This window comes from Brassica napus, unplaced genomic scaffold (assembly GCF_020379485.1).
Source record: "Brassica napus cultivar Da-Ae unplaced genomic scaffold, Da-Ae ScsIHWf_35;HRSCAF=64, whole genome shotgun sequence".
In the NCBI taxonomy this organism is placed as follows: Eukaryota; Viridiplantae; Streptophyta; class Magnoliopsida; order Brassicales; family Brassicaceae; genus Brassica; species Brassica napus.
Window position 1 is genome coordinate 158,935 of NW_026016440.1, and position 15,078 is coordinate 174,012.

Consider the following 15,078-nt stretch of genomic DNA (forward strand, 5'->3'; position numbering starts at 1 on the left):
AATGACCATTCCATTATATTCATAGTAAACAGTAAAAACATCTGTAGATTTAATAATGGAATTATTCCACATCATTCAATTTCAAAATATCGTAATCCAGTTACACCTTATAAATATTGTTCTTATTTTAATATACATAACTAGGTTTGATCTGTGCGTCCACGCGGATGTTTGTTTTGTTTTTTATAAATAAATTTTTATTTGTATTAGATGTTTGTTTTGTTTTTTTATAAATAAATTTTTATTTGTATTAGTTATAATATATATTTTAAAATTTACCCGTTTAAATAATTGTTTAATATGAAATTTCTAAACACAATAATTTTATAGTTTATATTGAGTAATTTTATTTTATCATGTAAACTATCAATTGTATGATCTTTATTTTTAGAATATGACCCATATATCCGCACAAATGTATTTTTCTTTTTTTTTATGGATCAAAATTTTATGATAATATATAATAAAATTGTTGTTTATACTATTTTTAAGGATTAAAATTTTATGATAATGTATACTAAAATTGTTGTATATACTATATCTTATGTATATATGGAATTAGTAAAATAGTTACTGTATAATGTATGTATTTAATTATGAAATTTATATATGGAATTACATATTTCTAAACACACGTATATAAAATAAATAGGAAAATACAAAGAATACAAAAACCTAGGTTTATTAATTATTGTTGCCATAAATTTTTAGTTATAATTTGATTTTGGAAATATATTAATTAAAGAGGAAAAGATAAAAAATTATAAAAGGTAAGTTAATTAATAATTTCAGTGGTATGCCATTGTAAATAAATTGAAAAACTAAGGACTATTTTGTTTTTGTACTCCTTTTTTAATAGTATAGATTGTTTCCAAAGGTCTTATATGTCTTTCATTTTTAATATGAGATTGAGGTTGGGGTTGAACTATATGTTAAATAATATAATAATCAAATATTTTGAAAGCTATATTTTGGTTTTAGATAGACAATGAAATTTATTGAAGATAATATGTATATAAAATGCCAAAAGTTGTTATAACAAAAAAAAACATATAAAGTACCCACTCCTTAAAAACAAGCATTTTTAATTTGTATTATTTTTTGTTCTTTAATTTTTGATGATGAATAGTGGTTTCTATAGTTTCTTAAAAAAATTAATTTGAAAAAAAAGAAGACAAAATATATCCAAATTCTAAACATAAATTTCCTTGAAATACTGTAACTTTTTATTAATTTGTTTTTGAAAAATCGTTATATACTTTTAAGGACGTCGGCAACTAGAGCCGTTAAGGATTTTGAAATATTGGCTTGTGGTCTATAGTAAGAAAAAAAGGAAGAGTCTGGTTTAAGAAACATACAATATAATATCATCTGAAGGGTATATTTATATTTTCGAGGTTTAAGAAGAAAATGAAACATTAAAACAAAATTAAGATATGATGTTTTGAAAGTTTTTGTTACTTCTAAACTTTTATTTTTCATATAAAACTGTCTTGGGCCTCCCTTAGGTCTCCAACTGTTCAAGATATACCCTATGTTCTTTAATTATGTAAATTTATGTATTCTTACACATAAAAGTTTTTTAACTAATTCTGATGATAATATATAGTTTTTGTACTTACAAATTTCTTATAATTTAAATCACCAGTATCTCAAGAATTACAATTATTTAAAAAAAAATACAATGGGAATCTCTTGGAAGAATATCTAACCAAATAAAAATAATTAAAAATTCCATCCGTTTCAAAATAAATAGATGTTTTAAAGAAATTTTAATGTTTTAAAATACACGATATTTTGGTATTTTTATATCAATTTTAGTTTTATTGATTCATGTGACTAATTGATGTTTTATAAATTTTGTTGATTATTGGTTGAACTAAATTCAGTATATATTTTTAGTGCTACAATTTAGAAAATAGATATCTTAATTCTTGCGTTTTAAATTAAAAATACAACTATTTTGAAATAGAAAAAAATAAAATAGCAGGAAAGAGGGAGGCTAAAGTTCTCGAAACATAAGCTTTGAGAACCTGTTAAAATTCAAAACTCTGGTGACACATGTTTTTTCCATTGCTAAATTTTTTTTTGTTCTAAATGTTAAATTTTTGCATTGTTAAAATATTAAGCTTTTATTGTTTAAAATCCTTAAATCAGCGCTCTTTCAAAAAAAAAAGGTAATGCTAATTTGCTACGTGGAGGTGTTGGGCACGTCTGATACATGTGGTTCTCTTTGTTATAAAAACAACAAAACATGAGGTTCTCCAATCTCCACACATCTCCTTTTGGGTTCTTCAATGTTTTGCCATGCGCGTGCGTGTTTACGTACTGTAGATTTCAATCTCCAGTTGCATGCTATGTCCTTTTTCGTTTTAGGTCGTTTGTTTAGAGTTTTTTTTTTTTGTGGTCTAAATGTTAAGAGTTTGTTTAGAGTTGAAGATAAGAGTTTGTAAATATGGAAATTGCATCGTATAAACTTCAAACAAATTATGATTTATTCTCTAATCAAATGCTCTATTTCACCTATACACTGCATCTCTTTTATATAATATTATCATATTACCCTCGGTAACAACCGGGGAAACCTGCAAAATAAAAAAACAACATTAATAATAATAATTATATCTATTACTCTCGAAAAAGTAAATCGTGGTTATTTTTTATTCACCATTATTTTTAGAAAATTTTTAATGGTTCATTTGAGAAAAATGATTTGGTTTCTTCTCAGATCTACGCAAAAAAAATTGTGAAGAAAAAAATTTACGAGGTCTCAAGCGGCAAAAAAAGAGCAAAAATTCCATGTTTGCAGAATTGAGTTTGGAAGAAAAGATGACACTGGAGAAGACGAAAATATGACGTCTCAATTTCTTATTTGATTTGAGTTCCTTTAATGTCATCGATCTTGAGTTTTTACTTTGTTATTTATTTTAAATTGTTATATTGTGCCACACTGCTATGGTATGGTGATGAATAATTATTGTAGACCAGTGAATGCTTGTATTTCATGTCTGGAAAAGAGGAAGATGTGCATAAGATGAACTCGCCGACTATACTATATGCGGTGAAAAAAAGTTATAGCTTATGTATTCTTTAGTGCAATTATTTATGTAAAGTTACTATACTATTTTAGAAGAGAAAACTCTTATATTTCTATACTATTTCTGTGAAAACGAATAATCTGTCTTGACCTTCAATTTCTACATTTCTCTTTTTCGTCGTGTTCATTAATAAATAAAAAAAATCATGGTTTATTTTGTATAATAGTTGTAAATTAGTATTCTTTCATTAATCAGTGGTAGCACACGTCAAATTACCAAACTAAATCTTATGGAACGGTTCTTGTATTTTAATACCATTTGCAAAAAAATGGAATAACACTTATATCTTTACTTTTCACTTATATTGACAACCACATATACTCTTTTTACTCCGATTCAATCACCTACATACATACGATTGGTACTATTATCCATCAATTGTTTGGCATATTCATTATTTATCAATTTTTACTTTACAAGTCTAAGTCTATTATATAATTCATAATTATATAGTATAGTTTAATAATACGTAATATTAGGGTTTATGTTTTTATTTGGGTTGAGGGTTTAGTATTCAGGAGGGATGATGTCTATGGTTTAGTATTTTTAGAGTTGGGATTTGAAGTAAAGTTTGGTATTTAGAAGTTGTGAGTAGATTTGAAGTTCTATACTACTTCGACGATATGGTATAAAAAATTCAGATACATATTTATATGGTAAATAAATATATGGTGTTAATGGTATTATGTGGTGTAATATTAGTAGTAGAGTTTTACAACCAATCATATCATTTATTTTTCACTTTAACCGATCACTTGCAACTGGAGTGAACATAATCGAAAAAACATGTTAAATGTTAATTTATTAATTATTTCAAAATCAATGTTATCTATCTGATTTATATTTTTATTTTAGTTTTTTTTAGCAAATTAACCTTTGTAAATATTTTTTTTGTCAAACTTTCTTTGTAAATTATTCTTTTAATTTGGGAACAACGAGTCTATGTAATTTTTTTATGTGTAACTTTACTAGAAGAATCAATTTGGATTTTGGCAGTGATCCATAATGACACGTGTGACAAAATGATCAACGAAGTGTATTAAACCACGATGAGTCGTCGAAAACTGAACATTGACACTTCACGTGGCTGTGATTCTGTGCAGTGTTGCACAACCTACTTCTTTGTGCCTACGTACGTATGCGTGTTTCTATTAATAGCATGCTTGTCGTTATATATGGAGACACTGTATTTCTGTTGGATTCATGGGGGAAGCATAATTTATTTATTTATTTACTTAAATTTATATATATATATATAATATATTAGCCCTCATTATTTTCTTGTTATACATATATGTTTTTACGCTAGAATTTATCTATCGGCGGCGCTGCGACACATATATCTTGGAAATGCATATATGTTACTATGCGTACGTAGTTTGCAGAAAATAGCAATTTTCATTTTTCTTTATATACAACGTGATGTTGAAGACATTTTGGTATATGAAATAGATATCAGTCTACGTACAACTTGTCTAGGTGGTGACTGGTGACTAAGTGTATTCACCGTTTTCAAGAATCGTTCACCGATTCAAGCCGAACTTTGTGACACATTTTTAGCTAGTTATAGAGTATTAACAAACTAAAGTTAAACCTTTATAAATTAATAATGTTAAAACTACACCAAAACTATAATTTTTTTATTAATTTATAAAAATATTAATTTATACTAATTAAACCAAAAATTCAATTTGAAACTATAAAATTATATTATTTTATAGAGATTTTTAGTGTATATTAATTTATAGAGTATTAATTTAAAGAGGTTATATTGTATGTTGTAAAATTTTGTTGGATAGTTTTATTTTTTTAGATTATTAAAATATAAACATGTGTATATTAGATCGGATGTCATAAATAATATGTAAATAAAACGTAATTACAAATATATCTAATATAGTTATAGCAAAATATCTATAATATACCTTTTAAAATATGTACATATATCTTGTTTGGATAGGTATGGACATAAATTTTGATAAGCCCCTGGACTTATTTATCAAACATGGGTTTTCTTTGAAATAAGATTTTTAAAAGCAATATTAGGTTAAATGCATAAATGTTATACAACAAGAAATATATTAAATATATAAGGTAAAAACACAACTATTGAAGATACGACATTAGTTTTTTCTTGCTTTATCGGATGTCCCCAATCAAATGAAGTTTTGAAATCCACCATTAGCCGCTGGGAGATATTTTTTTTTTCTTAAGGACGACAATATATATTTAACAATCGATCCAAAAGTATTAATAACAGCTTCCAATTAAAATGTTGTAATTACTCTTCGAAATTAAAAGGGTCAAATCCTTCGCCAATGGATTTTCTAAATTCTTTCCAATACTTCTTGGCTTCTGTATCTTTGTCTAGCATTGTGTATATAATTGCCTGTACATGAAACACCATTAGCTTTATAACAACTAAACACTGCGATAAAATTCGTTTAATTAATATAGTCCATAAACACATATTTATATTATGTTGATAAACCTTATAAAGAGGGATCCGAATATCAGAAATTAGGGCATTCTCATCATTTAGACAACTGTACTCAGCAGCTTCGTGATACCTCTCCTGGAATATCATCGAAATATACTAACCATTAATTACATATATACAAAAATGTTCAATACAAAGAAATTAGACTTGCATGCATATGCATATGACGAAAATAATAAAATAATCACCAGCAATATTAAAATTTCAACTAGAGCCATCTGCACGTTGAAGGCGGCCTCGGGCTCGTTTTTGTATCGCATGTTTGCGTCGCGAAGGAGCTGCACCGCCTCCTCGCATTTTCCTTCCTTCATCTTCCGCACTGCCTCCATCTATATTTCCCTCAGTTTAAAAGATTGTTAAATATGTTATTTCATTTGCTCAAAAAGAAAAAATATTTTCTCTCTTTTTAAATTTGTTGATCTTGTGGCTATAAAGTTATAGGCTTGTAGCACTTGATATATGGTGTCAATTTGGAAAGAAATTATATGAGTTTTTATAGGGTATCGAAAGCTTCTTAATATATATAAACAAATAATAGCTTTGTTCGTATTTTGCATAATGTTTATGTAAACTCGCTTTGAGAGATGTTAAAAAAAATCAGAGCACGTCGACATAGTAATATTTTCATTTACAAACTATATCCATAATTATTCTCTTTTTAGTACATAAATATTTATAATATGGAAATAGAGGTACCAAACTAAAATAGCGAAAAAGACCACATTGAAGTTTTTTTTTTTTTGCAGAAAACCCTATTTTTATTTTTGTTTGTTAGATTTCATTACACCTTTTTGGGTAATAAGTAAAACAGAACCGAATAATCCTTGGGGTTTTTGCCAAAACTAACCCACAACTTGATTTTAATCCCAAACCTATACCCAAACTTGAATCAAATGCAAAACTAACCTAAAAGCCTAGTGAAATTACAGCTCAGTCCCTTGTGACCAAACAAAAAAACAGAAGCCATTTTTACGAATATAGCCCCAGTAAATCGTCTGAGTCGTCTGAATTGTTGGAAGTCGTCTAGACGACTGAAACTTCAGTCTTCTAGACGACTGAAACTTCAGTCGTCTAGACGACTGAAACTTCAGTCGTCTGGTACCAGCTTATTTTAAAAATAATTTATAAATCTTGTAAAAAATATTTTGATGCGTGAAAAATAAAAATCAAGTAATTATAAACAGTTTTAAGTGATATAAATTAAGATATGATAAAATTGATTTGTTTTGAAGATAGATGAGTGGAAGTAGTGTATCATTATATTCTTTGGTTTAGGAGTTTGGCAAACATATGTTGTAGTATTGTATGTATTGTTAGGGTTAGATCTTGGAAAACTAAAATGTTTTTTTCAAAAATTAGTTTTCACCAATATGTGTTTATTTCTGTGTATAGTAAACACTTTTCAAGTTTGATTTGATTTTATGAAGTGTTTAATTAGATAAATAAGTTTAGGGGTTATGTTTAGGGTGTGGACGACTTATATTTCGGTCGTCTGTTGAATAATTTACACGGACGACGTATATTTCAGTCGTCCACATCGTACCGAACCTTTAATTTTACCAATGTACGTTTTAACCTAACCGGATCATTTACCGGACATATAAAAGCTATTTTTTTCACTGTTTCACAATTTTACGAAACCCTAGCGCCGTTTCTCTCCAACGGCGATTTCGAAGGCGATAAGACGAAAACCCTACCGTGGTCGTGTTCCGCCGTTATCTTCGCCGGTAATCTCTCCGATTACGACGAATCTCGTTTCTCCTTCATGCCGTAGAGTATTTTCGTAGTTTAAACTGACCGTCCGCTTCTTTTTTTCAGATCTGAAATCTCGTTTGCCAAACTCCGCCGCCGGTATGTTATTTCTCATGTATTAAGGCGTTTAGCCGCCGGAAAAACCCTAAATATTTTAGTATTGATTCTTCTTTTCCCTTCGATTTGCAGATCTGTAACGGCTTGGGGCCACATCTTCTCCGACCATATCTTCTCGGACAATATATTCTCCAACTGTAAGTCATTCGTCTTTTGTTTAAAAGATTTTGAGATTGTTGTAGTCTTTTGCTGAAAGATTACCCAGACGACTTCCAGGAAGTGAGAAGACTACTCAGACGACTTCCAGGAAGTGAGAAGACTACTTGGACGACTTCCAGGAAAGTCTTCTACTATGTCTTACTCTCTGGACGACTTACATGTAAGTCGTCCAGAGAGTAAGACATAGTAGAAGACTTTCCTGGAAGTCGTCCAAGTAGTCTTCTCACTTCCTGGAAGTCGTCTGAGTAGTCTTCTCACTTCCTGTAAGTCGTCTGGAAGTCTTCTATAGCATTTAGCATAGTGCGCAACCTATGTGTTTGAGATGGTTGTTTGTGATTATTTGCAGGCCTTTAAATGGATTTACCAGAATTCCCGCCGAGGATGTTTACATTAGGAGAAGAGCCTGATGCAATCAGGAGCATTTCGTATCATTCTGATGACACGAAGTTGTTTAAAGCTCTATGTGATTGTCTCACAGCTGACGAATATGAGGATCTGAAGGCGTCGAAGTTAGGAGTGTTCATCAAATTCAAGGAGCTTGACTTTGGTTGGACTTCAAGGCTGGTACATTTTATGCTCTCTTTCCAGCTAGACATCAAGAAGAAGTTTGAGCTCTGGAGTCTTGTCGTTTCACAACCTGTGAGGTTTTCACTGATAGAGTTTGAATACCTCACTGGGCTGAACTGCGATTACATCAAGGACCTGGAAAATCCAAGGTGTGAGGTTACGACGGAGATGGCTGCTTTCTGGGAGAAGATGGGTGTTGATATCGATACTGGGCCAAGTATTGATCAGATAACAGAAGCATTTTACAACTGCGACGAGTGGTCTCGGGATGATCGCATGCGGCTGGGATACCTTGCCATCTACGCAGGGTACATCGAAGGGAAAAAGTTCTCATCCGCTACATCAGCTAGTCTTGCAAGGCTAGTGATGGATTTAGAAAAATTTGAGAATTATCCATGGGGGAGAGTGGCGTTTAAGGTGCTGATGGATTCTCTGAAGGCAAAAGACTTGACGCAAACTGGTTACACTGTTGATGGGTTCATACAAGTGCTCCAAGTGTGGGCGTACTATGCTCTGCCAGAATTGGGTGCTAATTATGGGTCTCCCGTACCAAACAGACCGTCTCCACTGTTGCTGGCTTACAAGGGTGGCAAAAGACAACGCAAATTTTTTAAGGCTGCTATCAATAAACAGGTACTTAACTTCACTCCTAAGACTTCTCAGACGACTTAAAGTTAAGTCGTGTGGAAGTCATCCAACAAAAGACCACTCAGACGACTTACTTATAAGTCGTCTGAGTGGTCTTTTTGTTGGAAGACTTTCAGACGACTTAACTTTAAGTCGTCTGTGATCAAAATACTTCTCAGACGACTTAACTTTAAGTCGTCTGTGAACAAAATACTTCTCAGACGACTTAACTAAGTTTATATCTTTTATTTATTGCAGACTATCGTGAAGAACTTCGTTCAGAAGGATTTTGATGAAATGTTTCCAAAATGGGACGGAGACGTAGATGACCCTGCCGCGGATAACATAATTAAAGTCATGTTTAATGATCCTGGATGGGAGTGGACCATGGAATGCTGGCCAGTCACCGGTACTCGCAAGGTTGTGAAGATGGAAGTGATTCCAGTGAAGAATGAAGTGAGTCCCGTGAAGTCAGAGAGTGTTGTGAAAGAAGAAAGTAGCAGACCTCGGAAGAAAGCTCGTAAAGCTCGTAAAGGGTCAGATATTGCTCGTTTTTAAGTTGTACCTGTCTCCCTGACAATGAACCCTAGACCATAGGGTCACATCGGCTTCCTCCAGATACTCAGCAAGATCCGGATTTGCACTCCGTATCTCATCCATGTACCGATCAAAATCGTAAAGTGTATGAGCATAAGCAGCACCTTTCACCAAGTACAAGAGATGCTTCCCTTTATACTTTTTGACAATATTCTCTTGAAGGTGATAATAACATATTCCTCGGGTTGCCCAAGGAAACACCTTTTCACACGCATTTATAATGGAGGCGTGCCTGTCGGAGACTATCACCAGAGGATACTCATCAGATACACAGCTCGCCAATTTTGTGAAAAACCATTCCCAAGATTCATCATTCTCACCATCTACGATCCCAAAAGCCAATGGATATATCTGAAAATTACCGTCTTGTGCGGCTGCAACCAACATAGTACCCCCATACTTCCCACTTAGGTGAGTCCCATCTACCACAATGACCCTTCTCTGATACTTAAATCCTCTGATTGAAGCTCCAAAAGCAAGAAATAGATACTTAAATCTATTCAGAGAATCAAGTTCTATAGCTGTGATAGAACCCGGATTTGCTGCCTTGATTTGCTCCAAATATGAAGGCAGTCGCTCATACCCGTCTTCCGCTGATCCTCTCACCATTTCTTGCGCATATAACAATGCTCTGTATGAAGTGGTGTAATCAAGTGTCATGCCAAACATGTTCTTCATTGCATCTTTGATATGCTGCGGATTCAACCCATCAATGATTCCAACTCGATCTATGAAAAGTCGACCAATGTACTTCGGAGTACAACGTTTCCGCTGAGCGATTCTGTCTGGGATGGAACATGTATGAGTTGCCAAATACTTGGTTACCCAAAACGTTTTAGTCCCATGTTTCACACTTGCTCGGACCTTCCATTGACAACCACTAACACGACATGTTGCCACAAACAGAGTTTTCGTTGACTTGAATATTCTGAAGGAGAACCTACGCCTCACCGCTGTCAACCGCAACTCTGAAAGCAGTGCATCCTTACTAGCAAAACTCTGGTTGACATAGATTCTGTCTGCAGATGATCCTTCTCCTTCACAACCATATGCCCCTTTGTAATCATCAAAACAGATTTCATCATCTTCTTCCTCATCCTCATCTTTAACCTTTCCATACTCACTATAATCCTCAGCATCAGCAACAACAGGGATGTCAGCATCCTCCTCCCCATCATGATCCTCAGCTTCATCCCCCTCTTCAGCTTCATGCCCCTCCTCAGCTTCATCCCCCTCCTCAGCTTCATCCCCCTCTTCATCTTCATCGCTCACATCAGCTTCATCCCCCACCTCAGCTTCATCCCCCTCCTCAGCTTCATCCCCCACATGATCTTCATCCCTTTCCTCTGAAACCGTTCTCATCTTGCTAAAGCTTGATACACAAAGACGTACTTCATGCGTTTTAGTTATCTCGAGCAAGTTCCGAACTTGTCTATCACTTGTAACATGAATAGGAGGAAGGTCTGGAGCCATCTGTTGTAATGAGTAGGTTAGCTCCACAGACTCTGTGTTCATGTCCAGGTTATAATCTTCTTGAGCCATTGCAACAAGATCAGCATGTGTCGAACTTTCATTCAAAAATAACATTCTCGCTCCTTTGAAATGATCAACCACAAAATTCCAACATCCATCTTTCAACAACCATTCTCCATACACTGCATGTAACTGACGCATCATCTGAAAAAGTCAAAATATAACACATTAGCAAACTTAGAACAAAGAAAACGAAAGTTTATTAAAGACTGACGCGGACGACTTCAATCTAAGTTGTCTAGACGACTAAACTATATGTCGTCTGGTCAACGCAGAGGTTATTTTTGCAATTGACTTTGAAATCTGTTATTTCGGACGACTGAAAGTTAAGTCGTCTACTATTGTTTGGTTAAAAAAAAACTCCAAAAAAGCTAGACGACTTACATTTCAGTCGTCAGAGGTTAGTTTTGCATTTGACTGGATTATTTCAGAAGTTTGACTTTTTGGACGACTTACATTTCAGTCGTCTAGTGAAAATTAAAATAATAATATTTTTTTAAAAGTAGACGACTTACAGTTAAGTCGTCATAGGTTAGTTTTGCAATTGAAAAAAAAACTTCAAGATTTAATTATATACAGACGACTTATAATTCAGTCGTCCACGAGACGACTGAAATGTAAGTCGTCCAGGATTTACGAGGTTTGACCAGAATCTCGGAAAAAAGTCCTGGACGACTTACAATTAAGTCGTCTGGTGGACGACTGAATTATAAGTCGTCTGTGTATAATTAAATCTTGAAGTTTTTTTTTTCAATTGCAAAACTAACCTATGACTACTTAATTGTAAGTCGTTTACTTTAAAAAAAATATTATTATTTTAATTTTCGCCAGACGACTGAAATGTAAGTCGTCTGGGGAAGTCAAACTTCTGAAATTATCCAGTCAAATGCAAAACTAACCTATGACGACTGAAATGTAAGTCGTCTAGGTTCTTTGGAATTTTTTTTGAAACCAAACAATAGTAGACGACTTAACTTTCAGTCGTCTCAGGTTACAGATTTCAAAGTCAATTGCAAAAATAACCTCTGCGTTGACCAGACGACTTCCAGGTAAGTCGTCTACAGCCAGACGACTGAAAGGTAAGTCGTCTACAGCGAGACGACTTCCCAAGTAAGTCGTCTGACGAACAGATCTGGAAAAAAACTCGATTTCATACCTTAAATTGGTGAGATAAGTTCCTTAGCATACATAAGGCTTCTCCAAGCACACAGAATCACAAACGAAAGTCACCCACCCATAATCGTTAGCTTCTATGACTTTATGAACCATAAAAATTTTAGAATCAAAATCTTGGGTTTTTTTAGCTCATTGTGGAGAGAAAGTGAGAGATATGTTGTGTTTAGTTCACAAGAATGGAAAAAGAAGAAGGGTAAATCGATTTTGGGAGCATTAAGAGCTTCAAATTGGTTGTTCATGGTGGTTGTGGTATTGATGACAATGGCAATCTTGTAATTACTTGAAGATGATGAGGGTGAGAGAGTAAAAATGTCATTTTCGAAAAAAAAAAAAAAAAAAATTGATGGCATTTTCGTAAATTATATGAACTTGTGGGGTGAATAGGGCAAAACCAATTTTCAAAAAAAAGGGAGGTTAGTTTTGTGTTTGACTTTAAGTTGTAGGTCAATTTTGCAAAAACCCCATAATCCTTTTGAATTTATAAGTTTGCAAAGTATACCTTGATGGAATCAGTATCTTCCTTTGAGGGCAACGAAGGGAGTTTATGAAGATTGAATGGTCTTTGAGAAGGAATGGGTTTAGCCGAAGCAAGCATTGAGCTCACTTCAAAGAGAGACTGCAATGCGTACTTTGCCGGCAAAGGATACATCCCTGAAGATTCTGATACAGCTGCGGTTGGCTTCCCGGTTATGATCATGTCGGCGGCGCTTGGACGCACAGCTGCGGCGGCAGAATAGCTCATATTCTTTATCTTAAAGCCGAAAATACCTAAGGCACAAGCAAGTGCAAGGGATGCTCCCGCCGCCATTTTTAACGGCTTTAAGAGTTTTTTATCATCTTGATAATCACTTTTGCTATTTGATTTGGCCATCGTGATTGGAGATCTGATGAACAAACGACCGCTTGGACTGCCATTGGAGGGAAAAACAAGAAAAGGTTTTTGAGATCCAAGAGTTGGTTTATGTGTGGAGGTAAAATTAGAGAAAGGAAGTGTGAGTTTCTGCGTATGGCCTAGAAAAAATGTAGAAGCCATTTTTCTTCGTATGAGTTGAAAAAAAAAATATAATGGATTTTTATAGCATTTGGTTGATCTTATGTTAGAGATTGGTTCTTAAATTTTTGTTCCTGTTAATTTCCCCATGTGCATAGAAGATGTGACAATTTCAGGGTTTGTGAAGTAAAGCATCAATGTGTTACTTCAGACGGAAGTAACCAGTTTGGCAGAAAGGCATCAAAGAATGTTGCTTAAACAAGCAAGTACGTATGTACCAATATAAGCATTTTCTTTATTTACTGTTTTGTATTGTTTCTTTTCTGAAATGTTGTTCTGATATTCTCTTTTGAATTAACAAACTTCGAAGACTAGTGTATTTCTATTTTGATTAGGAATTATGATAAAAAATTATCATTTCTTTCCAAAGTGTTGGAAACTTATATATACCGGTGGCGCCATATTCTTTGTTCGTATGCCTTCTAGGTCAAAGTATATTAACTTCTTTACTTGCGATGCAAGACTATAACATTAGAATAACTTGAATGTGCGCTTTCCTCTTCCTTTTGCAATCCAATTTTCTTTGTATATAAAAGAATCTTTCAAGAAGGAAATATATAAATATATTGACATTCATAACAAAAGAATCAGACAAAACAAATAATTTAGTTAAGTATATGGTGAATCGGTCCAAGAACAGGTTCACCATGAAAACAAAGTATGGAGCAGCAGTTGCACCCGTCTTCTTCCTTGCTGGTGCATATGTCGCTTGGAATTACATAAATCATCGGTTATGGAGAAAGAAGGACGACAACAATGGTCGAGATATCAGAAAAGGCATCCATAACAGCACTAGTAAGGAGACTTCTTTAGCAAGACGTCGAAAGGATCAGAAAACCCTCTCTAGATCTGTTTCAATGGGGGCTATTCGAGGAGGAAAAGTGGCATTGCAGAGATTGCTTGACTTGCACTCATATCATCTTGATACTTCTTCCCTTGTAAATGCTGAGATTGAATTTGAATCTTTGCTTTCCAGGGAAAGGCCGGATTTCGGGTTGCTTCAGGTTGTTTCATATACAAAATCTTTTTACCCTTTAGGATTAAATTTGAAGTCGTTAGAACCCTATTTTCTTCTTCCTCTTGTAGAGAGACATTGTGAAGATGGAAATGAGTGGAAAAGAAGCAAAAGGAGTTGAGATATTGAAGAAAGCACTGGACAAAGCAAAAGCAGAAGGAAAAGGTCATGAGGCTTATGAGATTGAGATGTTGCTTGTGGAGATGTTGATCTACATGGTTTGCTCTTTACATTCATTTATCATAAGTATGATTATTTTCAGCATATCTTTATAAAAAGTTAAAACAATATATATATAATAGGGAAACATTGAAGAGGCTTCAAAATGTAAGTGCTTAGAGGATGATTTCATAACAGATGCAAGGCGTCCTCTCTACCAGGCAAGTAACTGTAGTCCTTTGTTGTTACTTTAAAATCCTATCTATCATTTTATTTTCGCTTAGTGTCAAATGATTTTTTTTATATCTCAGACTATAATATATTACTTTCGTGGAGATCCTTGGAAGCAAGTCGAGGAGGCATTCAACAGGTTCAGGGAGATTCAGATGGGTCTACAATGGCCTGGAAACTCAGAGGAAAGTGAGAGTCACGAAATCACATTAGATGAGTTCAAGAAAGTAATGGAATCTCTCAAGCACGAAATTGAAGACAGCAAGAAAAGACAAACGGTTAACTCAACTCCACGTGAGGCTAAATAAAAGTGACATGGATGATATGTTCAATAACTTCAAGAAATGGTGTTGTTTCCACGAATTGATAAAAACATATGGTACACTACTCTTGAAAAATACATCAACTTATAACAAATAGAACAATCTAAATATGTCATTATAATATACCATTTCTTCAGTATCAAATATTGTCAAAAAAAACATTTATCCGTATG

General features: G+C 33.5%; 2 protein-coding genes across 2 annotated transcripts; one reads left to right on the forward strand and one right to left on the reverse strand.

Annotated features, from left to right (window-relative positions):
* Positions 1 to 5,125: 5,125 nt before the first annotated feature.
* On the reverse strand, positions 5,126 to 13,270 carry LOC106450285. The gene is made up of 4 exons (XM_013891933.3): positions 12,626 to 13,270; positions 5,787 to 5,927; positions 5,590 to 5,673; positions 5,126 to 5,487 (listed from the first exon to the last, which is right to left on the reverse strand). The coding sequence occupies exons 1-4, from the start codon at positions 13,157 to 13,159 to the stop codon at positions 5,380 to 5,382; spliced, it is 867 nt and encodes a 288-aa protein (XP_013747387.2). The 5' UTR covers positions 13,160 to 13,270; the 3' UTR covers positions 5,126 to 5,379.
* A 469-nt stretch (positions 13,271 to 13,739) lies between these two features.
* LOC106450286 lies at positions 13,740 to 15,076 on the forward strand. The gene is made up of 4 exons (XM_013891934.3): positions 13,740 to 14,181; positions 14,264 to 14,410; positions 14,495 to 14,572; positions 14,663 to 15,076. Exons 1-4 carry the CDS (start codon positions 13,795 to 13,797, stop codon positions 14,888 to 14,890), a joined length of 840 nt encoding a protein of 279 aa, XP_013747388.2. The 5' UTR covers positions 13,740 to 13,794; the 3' UTR covers positions 14,891 to 15,076.
* The last annotated feature ends 2 nt before the right edge of the window (positions 15,077 to 15,078 follow it).

Coding starts and splice junctions, on each gene's coding strand:
- LOC106450285 (XM_013891933.3), bottom strand. CDS start 13,159: ATGGCTTCTACATTTTTTCTAGGCCATACGCAGAAACTCACACTTCCT. Junction 5,928..12,625: donor AAGATACTGATTCCATCAAG/GTATACTTTGCA, acceptor AGGGAAATATAG/ATGGAGGCAGTGCGGAAGAT. Junction 5,488..5,589: donor TTCGGATCCCTCTTTATAAG/GTTTATCAACAT, acceptor TTTCATGTACAG/GCAATTATATACACAATGCT.
- LOC106450286 (XM_013891934.3), top strand. CDS start 13,795: ATGGTGAATCGGTCCAAGAACAGGTTCACCATGAAAACAAAGTATGGA. Junction 14,411..14,494: donor TGGAGATGTTGATCTACATG/GTTTGCTCTTTA, acceptor TATATATAATAG/GGAAACATTGAAGAGGCTTC. Junction 14,573..14,662: donor CAAGGCGTCCTCTCTACCAG/GCAAGTAACTGT, acceptor TTTATATCTCAG/ACTATAATATATTACTTTCG.